Genomic DNA, 17,559 nt, shown 5'->3' on the forward strand with positions numbered 1-17,559 from the left:
TACCGTGGGCCAATAAGTTGATTTTTTTCCATATTTTTGAAACCCTCAAAATATTTGCACGTGTTTCCGAAATTTAACGAAAAATTTCACGCTCGGCGTTCTACCACAAATTCAAGGCTTTACAAAATTTACGAACTCGGATTTTTAACACAAAAATTTATTCGATGCCGACAATATTAATTGTGACTTTTATAGGTAACATCTTGGTTTTATGTATATTTCATTTCATTCACCCAATAAACGAATCTGTTCTCTTTGGATAGCCTTTGTAAGTTCATTCTGTGTAAAATGATAATTGTATAAGATGTTCATTATTACATTTTTCCATTAAGCTCCAGTAGATACTGAAATCAAAGACACTGATAATAAAAATGCATAAGTTTAGTGACATATCTGAAATGCGAATAAAATTACGATATAATAATTCAATATGGATTTTAATCAAAATTTCGTTAAAAATATTTATTATCTCTAGTTTATGCTTCTCGTTGTTTCCGCTGTATCTTCTTTTGCAATGCCGCATTTTTTTAACCGAAATTCCGCCCACTCGACAAAGTCAAATTTACTTCATAAGGAGTTCCAAAGTTTATAAAAGTTTCAGGACACATGCAACAACTTACAGGACACTCCTGATAAGTTTCAAAGCTGCCTTCATGGCGTTCTTTATGACTGATCGAATTTTGATCAATCAATTTGCTAGTCACTTCAAAAATTCGATCATGAATGTCTGCCAATTCGATAAATTCCAAGGACTACGTGAAACATAAACTTTGTTCATGGAATTTTAATTATTTGACCTACTGGATCAAAATATTTTAATTATCAATTTTAGTTAATAATTAAATATTTAACATTATGAAAATAATACACATTGCTATCACTATTGTAAAAGGTTCAATAATTTCAAACAGCCAGGTATTTCAATTTTAATGAATGATAGAACCTTCTTTTTAAATACCCGCAGCCAGAGGTCGAGCTTAAATGGATTATTCGAAAATTCATTTATCTTCTAGAACAAAAAAATCACTTTACTGCAAACGATACAATAAATCATAAACTTACATGTCGTTGCAATCTTTCATTTTCTAGTCGTTCAGTAATGCCATAAAGTTTGTCAAGATTTTCAAAACAAATTACAATACACTCGTCAGATGAACAATTGTTGACATTTTTTTCGATTTCTTTGCTTTTGAAAATGTATGAACTCGATCGTTCCCTTTTAGGAAATCTTTGAGGAATCCTTTGTATCTATTACCGTCTGAGTACCATCGGACGTTACTCCTGTATCAGAAATCGCTGTATTCAATGTCCCATAGGTTTTGTTAGTAGAAAAGGATGTCATGGGTAAACATTCATCCGTGTCCCTTTTCTGAGCTTCCACAGCGTTCACGGCTGGTTTAGTGTCATTTTTGAACTGTCCAAAATCCATTTGAACCGGACTCCTCTTGGATGATAAATTAACGTATTCGAAGGAGCAACTGCAAGAAAATTCTTTCCTATTAATTTTTTCGTATCCTTTTGAAAATCTGACATCCGTTTCTTCCAGATTCATCGAATCTCGCGGAAGTACAGTCCGTTTGTTTTCAATCATAATTTCATATTCTTGATTGTTTAAACTATTCAAAGAGCTTTCGAAAGCTTCAAATTATTACTGGCAACTCTAGTACAGGGCTTTACAGTTTCATAATAAAAGGCTTTTCAACTGCTCTTCCTACTTGAACATAGTCCTTACTACGTGCTCTGGCAGACGCCACTTCTCTGGGTGCTTTATCAGATACGTCAGGAGCCATATTGTCTCGCTTGATTTTCTGTGCTTTCTTTGTCATTCTAACTTTGGTATCTTTCATCATTCTTTTCGATCTTTGCAGTTCATTGACAGTTCCGTTGAAACACGGTCTGTGATTTGTCAAAATTCGAAGGAGTCACAACCTCCGAATTTTGAAACGACTTGGATATCTTTTTTTCATTCGTTTATACAAGTTTCTCGATATATGTCATTTTTTAAATTTTTTATAGAGACTGCCAGTGATACCGATTGTGTCGCTTGATAGTGTATTATTTTGCTATACGTTTCCACGTGACAAGTTACACGATCCCCATTGGCAGTGACAGTTTTTGCTGAAATCTCAATCGAATTTCGAGTTTGCGTGAATTCCGTTTGTCGTGTACTGGCAGTTTGTGAAGCTTCTGCAGCGCCCTGAAGTTGTTCGGGAACCTGGCCAGAGTCCGTTATCGGAGTCGTAGCCTGAGTTGCCTTAAAAGCTCTACTAACCACTTCCCTAGCATTGTCCTCCTTCATCCGAGCTTTCAGCCTTCTCACCACTTCCTCGGATTGTCGCAGCTTATTCTCCATTTCCACTATCTTAATGCCGTCCGCGCGGCTCCTTTCGCCAGGAGTTCCTTAAGCGAGACATTTAACTCTCGAGTCTCACACTTTGCCATCTTGAAATCGCTCGATAGCTTCTCCACTCATTCGTGTAGATCATCCGAATTCTTTTTCTCCCTTGTAAGCTCCCCCTTCAAACTTTCCAATTTCATCTCAAGTACCGATCCTTGTCCTACAGACTCTCGTAATCTCGCATGAATATCCTCAGCACGCAACGACAGATTCCTCACTGCATCTTCCAAACGAGATCCCAAATTTTCAGTAACCAAATTTTCTTCAGCTTTCAAAAGTCTCTCCTCCGTCTCTCTTATCCTAACATGTCTTTCAGGTTCGACTGTCATCAATTTTTCTCTTGCGCTCCCAGCATCCGCTTCTGCATCCGAGAGTCTCTTTTGCAATATTGCAAATATCTCCTGAAAATCCTTGACTTGGTCAATACCTCCATCAGGCGATTCTTCATGGTATTTTCATATTTCACAAAGTATCCTTTTTCATTTTTTAAATTCTTTTTCGATTTCCTCCAGTCGTAACTGCCATTTCGTCTCTTGATTTTCATCTTGTCCAGATCGTCCTTTGGCACATCCTTACCAGAGAATACCTTCTCTAAAGTAAATTTTTTATTAGGGTCTTTCTGCTCTCGCTGATGAATTCCTTCTTGGTAACTTAAGTATATTTCTCTTTGGTCCTTTAGCTCCATCTCCATTTGACGAAGTTTAACTTCCAGGAGGACTACGCGATCCAATGCCATATCCTTCTCGCGTCTAAGGCAATCTTGTTGCCTTAGGGACTCGATCATCTCATCGCGAATCGTAAGGATTCTCAATTTGCGATCGTTCGCCGTTCTTTGAAGAGCATCGATCCTCTCGCGTAGTTCCACTTCCAATACGCTAGATCGAGTCCTTTCCGCCCTGAGGCTCTCTTCCACTTTTCCAAGTATCTTGCCAAGCTTTAACAGAGGGTCCTGCTGGCCCATCTTCCGGAGCTCTGCTTCTTCTTCTTTTCCTTCTTCTTCTTTTCCTTCTCCTTCCTTCTCATCTTCTTCAACGTCTTCTTCGTCTTCCTTTTTTTTTGTTCTTCCCTCTACTTGATCATAGTCATCAGCTTTGCGTCTTCCTCGTTAACCTTTTGCAAGCGATAGAGCGTATTCTTCACGTGGCAACTGAGTCAACGTACTTGCGTCTCCAGGATGATTGACTTGGTACATTCTTTTTTAAATTCTCTGTCGCTTCTTTCAAGTTTCTCCAGAACATTTGACATTTTCCTGTCACTTTTTACAGATTCATCCTCCAATATTTGATTTACTCTTTCTATAATTTTCTTAGTAGCCCATTCCAATTGCACCTGTTAAGATGACAATTCCTTGTCGCAAGCTCGAGATTTTTCAACTGAATTTTTCAGTTTCTCTTTCAACAGGACCCCGTAAGCCATGAAGCTTCCCTTTGTAACAATTTCGAGCACTCTCAAGCTCTCAATTTTACCTGTATCACACTCTCTCTCTCTCTCTCTCTCTCTCTCTCTCTCTCTCTCTCTCTCTCTCTTTCTCTAAGAGCAAATGCTCTCATTCAATTTTTCTGAAAACAAAAGCTTTTCCTGACACTCTACCATTTTATCCTTTGCCTCTTTCAGCTCGGTCTCCCGCATTGCAATATGTTTCTGCGCCTCGACTCGTTCAATATCGGATCTCACTTGATAATTCTGAGACGTCTCCTCGAGGTCAGATAAATTCAGGTGCAATGACACAACTAAGCAGTTGCATCCGTTCCACTTTTCATCGAACAAACTCAACTGGTGATTTTTAACTTGTACATTTTTTCTCCAGCTCATTATTCAGTCTTATTATTTTCTTAATTTGACGAGCGTCCTTTTTCTAATTCTTCAGTAGATATTTTGGGTCTTTAGAAATTATTTCCAAATCATCCGTCCATATCGTACTGTGTTTTTAGATCTTTTCTGTAACAGTAACAGCATCCCGCTTACGAAATTTCACTCTGACAGATAATCCCCTATCTCTGGTCTCTCTGCTAATTCCCTTGCTGGCATTTATCGAATCTTCCTCGAATCGGACCACCTTAAGATTCTTCTCATTGCTTCCCGTACTGGCCTTAGCTTTTAAAAGCTCATCTATTTGTCGCTCACGTTCTAAGAGCAGAGTCTGCAATCGCTCGATACGATCCTGCTTGAATTCCTCACCGATTTTAGATTCAGCCTGGCGATCGAACGTCCATTGAGAAATCGATTTGTCTTCGGCTGTACAGCGTCGGCTGGTTATCGATTTGTCACGATCGCATAAAACATCGGGTGAGATCGATTTATCTCGATCAGAAAAGACAGGGAGCATCTTTTTCAGTTTTGGGATCTTCCCGTTGTACTTTCAATTTTTTATTCGAACCTGGTCTATCTCTGGTCATGTACAATCGGCTGATTAACAGTGCCACTATCTTGTCCGTGGTTCTAGAAAGTGCACGGGAATTTTCATTTTTTTTTTATTCCTTAAGCAAATCATTCAGTTTACAATCGTAAATCAATGGCGATTGTCTCATTCTTCTTTGCCAGGCATTTCCATGGTATAATATTTTACGAAATCTCGCACAATATTCTTTTTGACAAATTACACTTTGAGGCCGTGACTTTTTTCCCAACTGTCGAACGGATTACCGACTTTTGCTTCCGCTTTCCGACACCTGACACGTCCAGGCGTAACGATACTCAAAGTATTCTTACTGCCAGTAAGAAAGTTTCCGATCGACCCTCTGATAACTTATCCCCTCCCTTGAGAGTTCCTGTAGTTTATATTGGAATTTCTTAACGTTCTGGCAGTCTGCATCAGTTAGGAGCTTGCATCCGTTTTGGAATTCCTCTACCCTCTGTCTAAGGCTTTTCAGACCGCTCTGCGTCCCGCAATTCTTTTTGCTGCTTCAATATACGCCGAAGCCACTTCGTGTCGTTAGTGGTCGCCATATTCCGCACTATATTCATTACTTCACTTTTGGTATCGGTTTCTCCATTTACATATATGACACTTTATCTTAGGATTATCTGCTTCCGAAAAATTACCACCAGAAATAGAGACCTCGCGTCTCCAAGTTTTGTATTTTTAAGGCCGTGACGCTCGCACAATTTATTATCTTCCACCACGCCAATTTCTGATTTGCAAATTATGGGCAAGACCGCTGGCCCTACCTTCGTAATTTTGATAATTTTTTTTTTCAAATCAAACCCGCAAAATGCAATATCACCGAAGGCTGACGAATCCTTGGATTTTTCTTTTACCAAGACATTCACGAGAAATGACACTTCGCTGACATAATCGAGATAATTTTTCATTTCAAGTTGGAAAAAGTATAATGTGACGGTAATTCATATCTACAATAAAATCAACGTATATCGAAATTCTTCAGGCGATCAACATATGATCACGAAACACGTGTAGATATCCCCAAAAAACAGAATCGAGTCTCGGTCACATTTTCCTTGAAAAGCCAAAAAATATGTATTCGACATCTGCGTCCACCCCCATCGCCCCAATTACAGGGGCGCCTGAATTGCTGATTAATCTAACCTTTTTTCCATCCCCGTGTCCCGCATCCCTTTTATTCAGAGCCAATTTACAGAGTTTTTCCAAGGCTCGTGCCGAAGCCACCCTCTTCCTTCGTCTATCCCTCAAGGAAAACCACCCCGTATCCCGACGCCTCTTGACGACGCGATATATAGAGGATAGAATAATGTAGGGTAGAAAAGACAGGACGTCCCTTCTTTACCCTGATGGAATTCCGCCACTCTGTGATCCAGATAATCCAACAAAAATTGATCCGAAATTTAGGTGAATGAAATTTAAGGGATGCCCAGCGTTTTAAGTTACAAAGTGACGTTGCCTGCGTGGTTCTCCTTCTTTCTATCATCCATCCTCTCTCGTCACCAATACCGTCTCAAAAAAAAAAAAGAACCAAACCGCAAGAGCAACCTAATACGTTCACTTTCATCTTAACCCAACAAGAAATTCTCTTTCACGTTCCAAACTCAACTTCGGTAAAATCCCCCTTTAACTGACAAGCTTCCAATGGAAATTGCTCTGATTAGCCCGTACCCGCTTGGTCATCAGGTCTCAGGTGCCTCTCGGTGCAAACCAATAAGCTAATATCTGTTTCTCCGAGTTCCACGATCCCTTCCTTGAATAGCACCCTCTATCAGTATTCCCAAAGCTGCTTCTGTAACTCCGGTACACGTTTCCCCATCCGCCAATCTAACTGTACTCTCGAACCCCATTATCCATATTAAAAATCCATATTGAAAATACCGAACAAAGCTCAACTACAAATCATTCCACGAAGGTCCATTCCGTTACCCAAAATGCCATTTACTGCTACCAAACACTACCAAGACCACGACAACTGTTCTCCAGGTCGATTAAGCGAACTGATAGTTTCAGTTTGACTGAAGCACATCGCACTTGACGACGAGCTTAAACTAAACCATCGCGGGAAGCACTTATCTCAAAAGCTAGCCTAACCGTAAGTTCAAACCCACAAGTCAGGATTCTACATGGTACTACGGAACACCCAGTACAAGCTGCTAAACTAAACTCCATATCCTGACCGAACTCACTTAGCTTACTCCCGCCAAGATATGCCATTCTGGTGTTATTGGCTGCCTTGGTGCATCCTTAAACTATATGTATATACTGCAACTAGTAAACCTCTAACGCACTTCCACATAATGGACAGAATGCAGCTTCCGGATGCACCGCCAAGTAGCAGGTACCAGGTCCGTACTGAGGTTGGGCCCTTGCCACTTGCCACCTTGTTCCGTGAATTCTCGTCCACCTTGCCAAGGCCATGGACTTCGAGGTTGACAATAGTTCATAGTCTACCCAACTATAATATAGCGCAGTCCGAAGAAGACAGGAAGTACGATATAAGTTTTTGTTAAATCCAAAATAATTCATTATTTTCTAAATTTTGATCTAGGAATATTAATCATCGAAACATGAACGATGACGCGGAAGTGGCTTCGAGCGCGTGAATGATATTTGATGTATGGTTGATATAGGATGACGTAATACATTATCGAAGAAGGATGTGGGTCGCATTGATTATACTTAACGAGCTGGTAAATAACTAGTTACATTTACGGCATGAGATATATCATTTATTATCAATGACAAAGCTCACGTTAAACATTCATAGTAATATTCTATTTCCAGATATGTCAAACGTTATGAATATTCTGTCCACACTTGATATACGTATACCCTTGTGTATAAATTCGGGTAAAGAACCATGAAATGGATAATAACCGAATTACTGGGTTTTAATTAAATACGCATCTGTTGAAAGCTCACTGACCAAATTTACGCTTTGATAGGTTTTAATTTCTTGAAATCAAACCAAAACGATCTTCCATTTCTATTTCTACATGTCTATTCAATTTTATGATAGTCAACGCGTAGCACTGTTTGCCCATCACGAATGTAATTTCTTTTTCTTTGGTTATTAATCAATTATTGTTATTATTATTTTCAATCGGGTCTTTCGTCCATAAATAAGCATCGTTTTTCCGATTGCGCAACTGTTCCTTCTTATGACGCGTCCTGGACCAATCTTCGGAGCCTGAAAGGGTCGAAGCAGTTGGCAGCATCGGCAGCCTTAAGCCCTTTTACACTGACAAGGAGTGTTCCGCCGTTCCGGCAGATAGTCAATGGTTCTGTTTCCGGGGATTAGGATGTATTACGGCATCGGCATATTGTGCAGCCGAGTATCTCCCTGCTCGATCGCTTGTAAGCTTAGCCTACATTACTTGATTCATGATTGCAAATTCCAACCCAATCCCTGCCGAGCGTTAGCACGCTAATGGTCACGTTGCCAAAAATTTCACGGTACACGATCTGCCGGGCAATTTATTTTGAACGATTGTCCGGCCATGCCGCTTCCAAAGGGGAAGTCTCTCGCGAGATAACACACCAGGGACGTGGCAATAATGATTTTCATAGACGATGATTCGAGATCAGCTGCCGTAGGTCGCGCTTCAGCCTGGGATACGTGGAACTGCATAAAATTGTGAGTCTACGATAAAAATTTTGTTTAGTTATCATCGGTTCCATTTCTGACAGGTAGAACAGTTCTTTGATAGCACTTCTTTTTGATGGTTTCTGGAAAAATACTTGAATCTGAATTCTGTACGTGTCATTTCTCGTTCTACCATACGGAAAAAAGAATTTTGCTTCCAGGGATTATTTTTTTTATACTTGCAACCTTTCACCTTTACCCATGTACTGTACACAGGTTGTATATATGTATATCGTGACTCTCAGTCTACGTGGGGAAGCTGTTGTAACTCGATTTTCTCGAAAGCTCCCCTTACCTGCAATCTACTGGTCTGACAAGACTTCCGGACTCCACTTCGTCGATGTCCAATATCCATAATTTTCTAATTAGATAGCCACGGCGGATAACGGTTAATACGTCCATGATCGTGCACGTGGGAACTGACGTTACGTGTACGGAAAATTTCAACGAACTCGTACTTATTATTAAGCAGGATTGAAACGAGCCGTGTAACTTGATCGGTAAAGTTTGAATTTGAGATCGGATCGTCCGAAGCATAGCGAGAATGAATTATTGTATTATCGTTGGGGCGTATAAATTTTTACGTTTTCGGGTATAACGTTTTACCGATCCGGTTGAGAACACCTAAGTTTAACAGCCGGCGAAATCGAAAGGCAGTAAATACGGTTTTATAACGTGAATGTAATATTACTTGGGTAGGAAGCGAGGACATAAAGCATACGGGGGATCTCACTCGAATATTCCTCCTCTACAAAGATATCGGCATAAATCTGTTATTCTGTTGGGTGATTCTGGTGGTAAAATTTTAAGAAACGGTCCGGGAATTAAAGAAAATTAAACTTTGGTCCAGGTAGTCAACACCGAGATGACTGACGGGGAAAGAGATTATGAAGGTGGTGGTACATGTATAATCATTGAAAAATATTGTACGATCGAATTTCAAGGTGGAAAAGATGACAGAGTAATGGTAAGGCGGCAGCTTGGCAAGGTGGCAACGTGAAATACTCGTAAACCTGAATAAGATGGCAGATTGCCCCAGTGGGAAACGTTTCTTAGTAGACACGCAGAGAGTCGAAAGTAATTCAATAAAGCAGATAGCACAGGAGAGAACAAGGTGGTTGGTAACCGGTTCTCTCATAGCTGATTCCTGGAACCGCTCCAAGCTTTCGGAACCCAGGGAACCGTTCTGCTGGCTTCTGTTCCTGATCCTGGGGTATACGGAAAGAGGGCTGTGGTTGATACAGCGAGAAGAGGAAATACCGAAACTTCATTGCAAGCCCATCAATTCTTTGGACAACATCCTTGCCGAATGGAAATGCGATCCGAGAGGATCTAACTAGTTGGTGAACCAGGCTTAAGGGTAAGGAAATCAAACCGATCGAAAGATGTTTATGGTATTGATCCTGTGGATTTTGAATTATTTTGTGGATCTAATAAAAATTGTAGAAATTTATAAATCATTTATGGGGACATGATGAGTCGCGTGGTGGGTTCGGTTTTATTTCTATTAACAAAATTTGTATAATCTTTGCAAATTTTATTAATACGAGTAAACAATTGTTGCTAAGCAACTGAACATGACCCTGGTGTCTTCTGGTGTTGAGAAGGAGTAGGAGGAGTACGAAGGGAGAAAGCATGTTTCTACGAAAGCAGATGGGTCTCGTAGAAGATAAATGGGGGGGAGGGGACTTTGGGGGGGGGCAATAAAGACAATGGCGAACGAAGGGATTGGTATGCTGAAGATGTTAAGGGTTGAATTCTGAGACTAGGCGAGAAATACAAAATTATTAAGACACTGTTTGGTGACTTTGTGTACTCAGAAGTTTATATATTCTTGCCATACATAGAGAATGATGACCTTTGAATTTATATCCAGGAAGGGAAACGCGAATGAATCAATCGAAAATGAAATTTTTATTGAAATTTTATCGTAACACACCAAACCAATGGTTTGCTTGGTAAAAAGAAAAAGTGAATAACGCATTGGCATACGCTTTTCGATTTGCATTGAACTTTGATGTGCGGGACGTACGTGGTTTAGTTGACGTGATCGAAATTTGCGAATAAACTCTTCGCGGAATTAAAACATTGGAATTCAGCATTTAGGTTCACGTGTGAGAATTTTGGGAAAAGTAAATAAAATTCTTTTTTCCGTGAAATTCAATTTCTCTAATGTCTATTGACATTTTTCGCATGTTAGGGTGACTAAACGTTTCTTGAGAAATTGTCGAAAATTTTCAAAATGTGTTTTAACGTCGTGCTGAAAATTTGATTTCACAGTCGAGCTGATGTATCGGTACTTTGCTTTCGTACTTTCTTTCCCTTTCATGTTTGCCGCCACGTGAAAAGTGTATGTACATATGTGATTTACGAAAGTAGATTTGAAATTTTGACTTTTGGGGAAAAAATTATTTTTTCGGCATTGAAAAATGTTGAAAATAATAAATAATTACTGTTTACCATGAACGCGAAAGATTTTTTATTTTATTAGCTAATTGGGAATTTAATATTTGGGTATATCTTGTGCGTTTAGATATTACTTTTTCTTTTTAACCAGAAAAAATTATTTTATGCTTTTTTTTCTTTGTTATCTTTTCCTAAGTGTTACTTCACGTGACTCACGATTTCGTTCTACCTTTTCTCGTTCGTCAAGTGACCTCATCATCTCCCTTTCATTTCCTTTTTTATAGTGGGTTCTTGTGCTCAGTAACTTTCAGTAACGTCATTTCCGAAAAACACCCCAAAAAGAGAATGGCGTGACATAAAAAAATGGGAAAAAAAATAAAAATAAAAATACTAACCATTTCACCAGACTCCCCACCGAAGCTGATCTTAAAATTATAAAAATCAATGAAAAAGAAGATTTGATCAACTTTAATGATTAAATTCACAAAATTGAATTCACCATCACGTCACAATATTACTTTAACGTTATGAAACATACTCTTCGATAATCAAAAATTTTATCATTTCCGAACCACCCTCACTATAACCCTTCAGATTGTACCCTGTCATCCTCCCAAACGAAACGAAACGTAATTTTCTCACGATTTATAATCCGTGAGGTAAACAATATTTTTTGTCGATTTTATTAACTTTTTTTTTCTCTCGTCACCCTTCCTCATCTCCGCATCACAGCACAATTGGTCTTTTTCTACAGCTTCTTCTTTTTCACACAGGATAAAAGATAAAAAGACACGTGCATGCATTCATATGACAACAGGGGGTTAGCAGCATTGTTCAACAAGATTGTTCAGAACGAAAAAGATCCCTGCGTATGGGGTCACCTTATAATTTTCCTCGCAGTAGATAACAAGGTAGAAAAGGTTGGTTATACGTAAGTAGGTTAGATACGAAGGTAGGTAGGTATAACAAGTCATATACAAGAAATTATATTACCGAAAGCCGCTTCGTAACGAATGCTTCTTCGCTGAGATAAATTTATCCAGTTTATTACAAACCCCTGAGAGGGTAGCTCCCCGAGAACAATTTTCCTGGCAAACGTAAATCTACTGCTTGACAATTTAAAATCAATTTTTGCACAGCTAATTGTACCACGCAATCATTGAATCTCTCCCCGTTAATTTTGTTAAAAATCAGTAAAATCCTCAAAAATTCAACTGACTCCCTGAAGAAAGTTTTTTTATTTTTATCAATCCCATCCGTCAGTCAATTTTCATCTTTAGCATATATCCATCTATTGGTCTCAAGACTTATTTATTTTTCATAGTTATTTATATTTTTATTGCAGAATCTCACGATTGCCGTGACGACTGTCCAAGGGAAATCCGATCGAAGATACATCGATACATCCACACGCCAAGCTTTCAAAATGGATACTACTGCACTGTCCACCTTGAACCAGTTGAAATCTCGTGATATTCGATATTCTTTAGAGTGCAGTGAGTCCCATTCAGACTATTCTTATGCCGTCTATGCCGGTTTTAGCTCAGCGAATGTATATTCCATACATTCGTTGAAATAGCCAGCTTTACGGGTGCTTTTCTTCGTGAAAGGACGTGGCTTGATACATCCTTTATTCTTTTTCCTTTTTTTTTTCCACTTTTTTTTTTTTTTTTTTTTTTTTTTTTTTTTTTTTTTTTGCCGTCTATGCCGGTTTTAGCTCAGCGAATGTATATTCCATACATTCGTTGAAATAGCCAGCTTTACGGGTGCTTTTCTTCGTGAAAGGACGTGGCTTGATACATCCTTTATTCTTTTTCCTTTTTTTTTTCCCCTTTTTTTTTTTTTTTTTTTTTTTTATTATTCCTCACACTCCAAGTTCGCGATTGAACATCCGGCTCCTGCTCGCTCGCGACATCACTCAATCAGTAAATTGCAAGACTCTCTTAAGGAACCATGAATAAGAGATGAAATCGAGACTCGAAGATCTATGCTAATGTCTTGGAGACTCAATGAATAATCAGGTACTTCAAAGGCGTAAAGAAATAACTTGAATTTTGATCTTCCAATTTGAGCAAAAGGATTTGCGATAATCTTGTGATTTTATCGGGTATATGTAAATGAGATTTTGACAGACTTACCGAATACGCTTAGTACGTTAATAATAGAGGAAGTAAATACCTCGGGATCCTGTCGTTAAATAATTCATCGACTTCCGGTTCTCCTTGTACTTCTTCTTCTTCTTCTTCTTGAAAGTGCTTTGTCAACGGAGGAAAAAGAAAGGAAGAAAATAATTTAATGGGAATGGTAACTACTCTTTATTATTCCAATATGTATTATACATTAAATTTGACAGTATTGCTTTACGAGACTAACTTACTGATAAGGATAATTAATCAAATCAACGATTTGATCATTGTGCTATTAATTAGGTCGCTTTTCAATATTTTATACAGTCCCATGTAAATGGTTATCGAATGCCTTTCGTGTTATTTTTCGAATAACCAATTCCCGCTTTTTCGGAATATCAGAACGCTTTCGAAATTTTTGGAACATTTAATACCGTCGCGCAAAACGACACCAAGGATAATAATGAACGCGACATGAATTCTGATACGTATTTTATACGCCTCCGTAATATTCTCAAATACAAACCTAATGTACCGGGAATAAAAACATCGTAGGTCTCGAGGATTCGTATAAAAATATATTTAACGCCAATGATAAATATATCGGGAGTATAGAAGGTAATAAGAAAAATATTTACGCTCTGCCGTAATATTGTTTGCAATTTTTTTTTTCGCGAATAAAAGCCATAGCAGACCTAGATACGTTTTTAAAAAATACACGCGTATCCGCATGCTTCACAAACATATATCTTTGCGAATTATAAAATGCGATAATGAATTCCATTATGATATACAAATTTTACGAAAATTTATATTTCGTCATTTATACCAATCTGCCTTGTTCAAGAATATATAGTTAGCTTGAAAAAAATGGCAAAATTCAACAGTTAGTTTAAATACACGTTATAATATATATAAATGTAATAAAGCAAGAAACACCGAAGAGAGTTGCTCGATATTTACACAATCTGTTCTGAGCGACTAGCAGATGAGAGAAAAAAAAGAAATACAGTAGACCGTCCAACTTCGTAGAGACGAAATTCCTTCTCGTTAAAATTTCAGGAAAATTCAAAGCCCGTAAATAAAACCAACTCCAAGCTTACTTTAAAGGCATATGACTAAAGCGCTAACGCAATTTACAAATTTATGCCAATTTTACTTACCCGATAGAAACACCCGACGGTGCAAAGCTTATTGACCAAATAATACTTTCGTACCGTCCGTACGTTCGTTCGGACGCAACGATCCGGATCCTCTAACATATAATTCGGCGAAACAAGTCACTCGTGCAAATTCGACTATTGGCGAATGCGCAATCCTCGGAAACGTGTGCCATTCAAAGCAGCGCAGCTTCTATTAGGTCTATGCCACAATGGTATTTCGGTCATTTACCATTCTGTCAGCGACGAGCTAATAGCTTCCCGACGATTTAGAACTCACCCATGGAATTCTCGACGAATTGTGATCCTGTCCTGCTGTTGTTTATTATATATATATATATATATATATACACACAAATATATATGCCTCAACACGATATTTTTTTTCCTTCATATCAATATACACGTCCACAGATCCCATATATGTAAAAGGAGCATTGGAGAACGCAAATTGAATTTTACTGCAAACCGTGAAATGCTTCTGGCAGGAAGTAAAGTGAAATTTGCGATCCGAAAGTATTGTCAATTCCATTAATAATTATTGGGATTAAAAATTCTTATTAAAAAATATTAAAATTGAAATTCATGGTGCAAGTATGAAGTTCTGTAAAAATTTATGTTTCAGGTAGCGGATAAACTTTTGGTACATAATCAGTGTAATTGTTTATGTGACATGAAACTTTGGTAACTTGCTCAATCGCACTTTTAGTATACTTTGATCTTGATTCAGGAGCGCCGCCCATCCATTTCTGTACTTGGACCTTTTTATCTTCATTTTTCATTTTGACATTGTATGGTGTACTGATATACGGTGGAAACTTGCTAAAGCATCCGGCATGCTGTCCACCAGGATCTTTCGGAAACGGTACGTAAAAGCATCCTTTACCAATAGTCTTGCTTTTCGTCCTTGCAGGACGAATATACGTCGGTCCAGGATTTTTGTCAGTGTATGGATTTGGTGGAAAGTAATCGAGGGGTGCACTGGCCGATAAGAATCTTACTGGTTTTTCAGCTGGAATAAAGAATCAAATAGAGTAATATAATAATATTCATATTAAATGGTCGAAACAAATTATTCACCCTTAGTGCTAGCAGTCCTCTCCACGTCGTAAGGATCATTAATATATTTGGGATAAGGACTTAGGCAAATATTCGTATAACCAGGGCCTCCTAAAGGATTTGGTTTGATTTTGAAATTTGGTGGTTCCCGACCAACTGGCTTTTTGTTTGTGTCTTTAAGCTGGGGACTGAAGTAGGTTGGGCTTGTACCAAAGCAACCGTACCAATCTCCTGGCGTCGAATGCTTTTTACCACCGGACGGTGGTAGTAAAACTCCTCTAGGCAAATTAACCTAACAACAAGTAATTCCATGTAACGTGTTCATTAATCCCAAAGTCAATGGTACAACCTACTTTAATCTTTGAAGATTCTTCCAAGGGTTTCGTCAGTGCTTCCCCTTCAAGGATCCGCATAAATTTCTTCTCAAAAAGACCATCTCCAATTGACCCAGCTAACAATTGACGACCCTTCGTTACGTATTCCCGAAATAGTTCGGCCTTCTTGTATTCCGCATTAGGTCCCGGCGGAGGATCGTCGAAGAATCCTTTTCACGTAAGAAACAGATCACTGTCAATTTAATCCATAAGAAATATATCGGAAATATAACCTAAGATTTTTAGAAATTATATTCTTTATTTATTTACCAACGCGATCCAGATCTATTCTACCAAAATGTCGACCCACTTCCTGTAACGTGACCGCACGTCGTTTTTTCATCCTGAGTCCCAGAACACGTAAGAATTTTTCTTCAAAGAAACAAACGTATCATCCTTCGTAGCCAAAGGAAGAAAAGAAATTGTCAAAATTCCAGTCGCTATTTTATGACATCTTGCAAAAACAAAAAAGAATACATTTTTAACTTGGTTACTACACGAGGTTTGTTTTCACAGGTTACGGGTGATGCCCCATGTATAGAAGACAGAACAGGAACGACGGAATCGGAAAAATAGTTTGGTTGGGGTTGACCAATCATCTTCACAAATTAGGTGTTTGGAACATTAAAATAATTAATTAAATCAATTAATGTAAAGTATTACCACTTAGAAATCGGAAATTCTGGCCAAACATATTTAGAAGTACTGGAAGTTGTCCAAAATTGTGTGCGCGCACGTTCGTCGCGCAGGACTCGGTGAGTGGGAGCAGCCGGAAGGGTGGGGGAGCGCTTGAGGCAGTGCCCCGACTCGGAGCGCTCATTCTTCCTCGAGCTGGTCTCCTATACTGGTCTCTTGGAAACACCTCTCTTATCCTTTTCCAACCTTCATCATTTTCTATATTTATTTCTTCCTTACTTCCTAATTCATCTCTTTCCTCATTTCTTCTCCACTTTTATAACTCTATTCCTTACTTTTCTACTTCTTCAATTCTTTATTTCTATATCCATTTCCAACATTCTTCTTCTTCTATATTTATTTCTTCATTAATTCCTTACTTATTTATCTTTCATTCTTCACTTTCTTATTTATCTCTTTCCTCATTTCTTCTCCACTTTTATAACTCTATTCCTTACTTTTCTACTTCTTCAATTCTTTATTTCTATATCCATTTCCAACATTCTTCTTCTTCTATATTTATTTCTTCATTAATTCCTTACTTATTTATCTTTCATTCTTCACTTTCTTATTTATCTCTTTCCTCATTTGTTCTCCACTTTCATAACTCTATTCCTTACTTTTCTACTTCTTCACTTCTTTATTTCTATCTTCATTTCTGATTTCTCGTTTCACTCTGATCCCCCTCACTTTCCATTGTGATTGTCTCACTTTTCCTATATTTATTTACTTCTTTACTTCCTTATTTCTTTATATCTCATTCTTTACTTTCTTATTTATCTCTTTCCTTGTTTCTTCTCTACTTTTATAACTTTACTCTTTAGTTTTCTACATTTTGACTTCTTTATTTCTATCTTCCCTTCTGATTTCTCGTTTCACTGTGTTCCCTCTCACTTTCCATTGTGCTTGTATTACTTTTCCTATATTTATTTACTTCTTTACTTCCTTATTTCTTTATATCTCATTCTTTACTTTCTTATTTATCTCTTTCCTTGTTTCTTCTCTACCTTTATAACTTTATTCTTTACTTTTATACATTTTGACTTCTTTATTTCTATCTTCCCTTCTGATTTCTCGTTTCACTGTGTTACCTCTCACTTTCCATTTGCTTGTCTTACTTTTCCTGTATTTATTTCTTCTTTACTTGCTTATTTCTTTTTATTTCATTCTTTACTTTCTGATTTATCTCTTTCCTTATTTCTTCTCTACTTTTATACCCCCCATTCATTACTTTTCTATTTTTTAACTTCTTAAAGTTTATCTTCCTTTATAACTTTTCGTTTCGCTCTGTTCTCTCCCTCTTCACATTGT

General features: G+C 38.0%; 1 protein-coding gene across 1 annotated transcript; it reads right to left on the reverse strand.

The window, feature by feature from the left end:
* Window positions 1-14,748: 14,748 nt before the first annotated feature.
* Window positions 14,749-16,023, reverse strand: LOC112495296 (UPF0602 protein C4orf47 homolog). The gene is made up of 4 exons (XM_025091288.1): window positions 15,844-16,023; window positions 15,553-15,743; window positions 15,221-15,491; window positions 14,749-15,152 (listed from the first exon to the last, which is right to left on the reverse strand). Exons 1-4 carry the CDS (start codon window positions 15,914-15,916, stop codon window positions 14,755-14,757), a joined length of 933 nt encoding a protein of 310 aa, XP_024947056.1. The 5' UTR covers window positions 15,917-16,023; the 3' UTR covers window positions 14,749-14,754.
* Window positions 16,024-17,559: the final 1,536 nt, after the last annotated feature.

This window comes from Cephus cinctus, unplaced genomic scaffold, assembly GCF_000341935.2.
Source record: "Cephus cinctus unplaced genomic scaffold, Ccin1 Ccin1_scaffold1922, whole genome shotgun sequence".
NCBI classification, from domain to species: Eukaryota; Metazoa; Arthropoda; class Insecta; order Hymenoptera; family Cephidae; genus Cephus; species Cephus cinctus.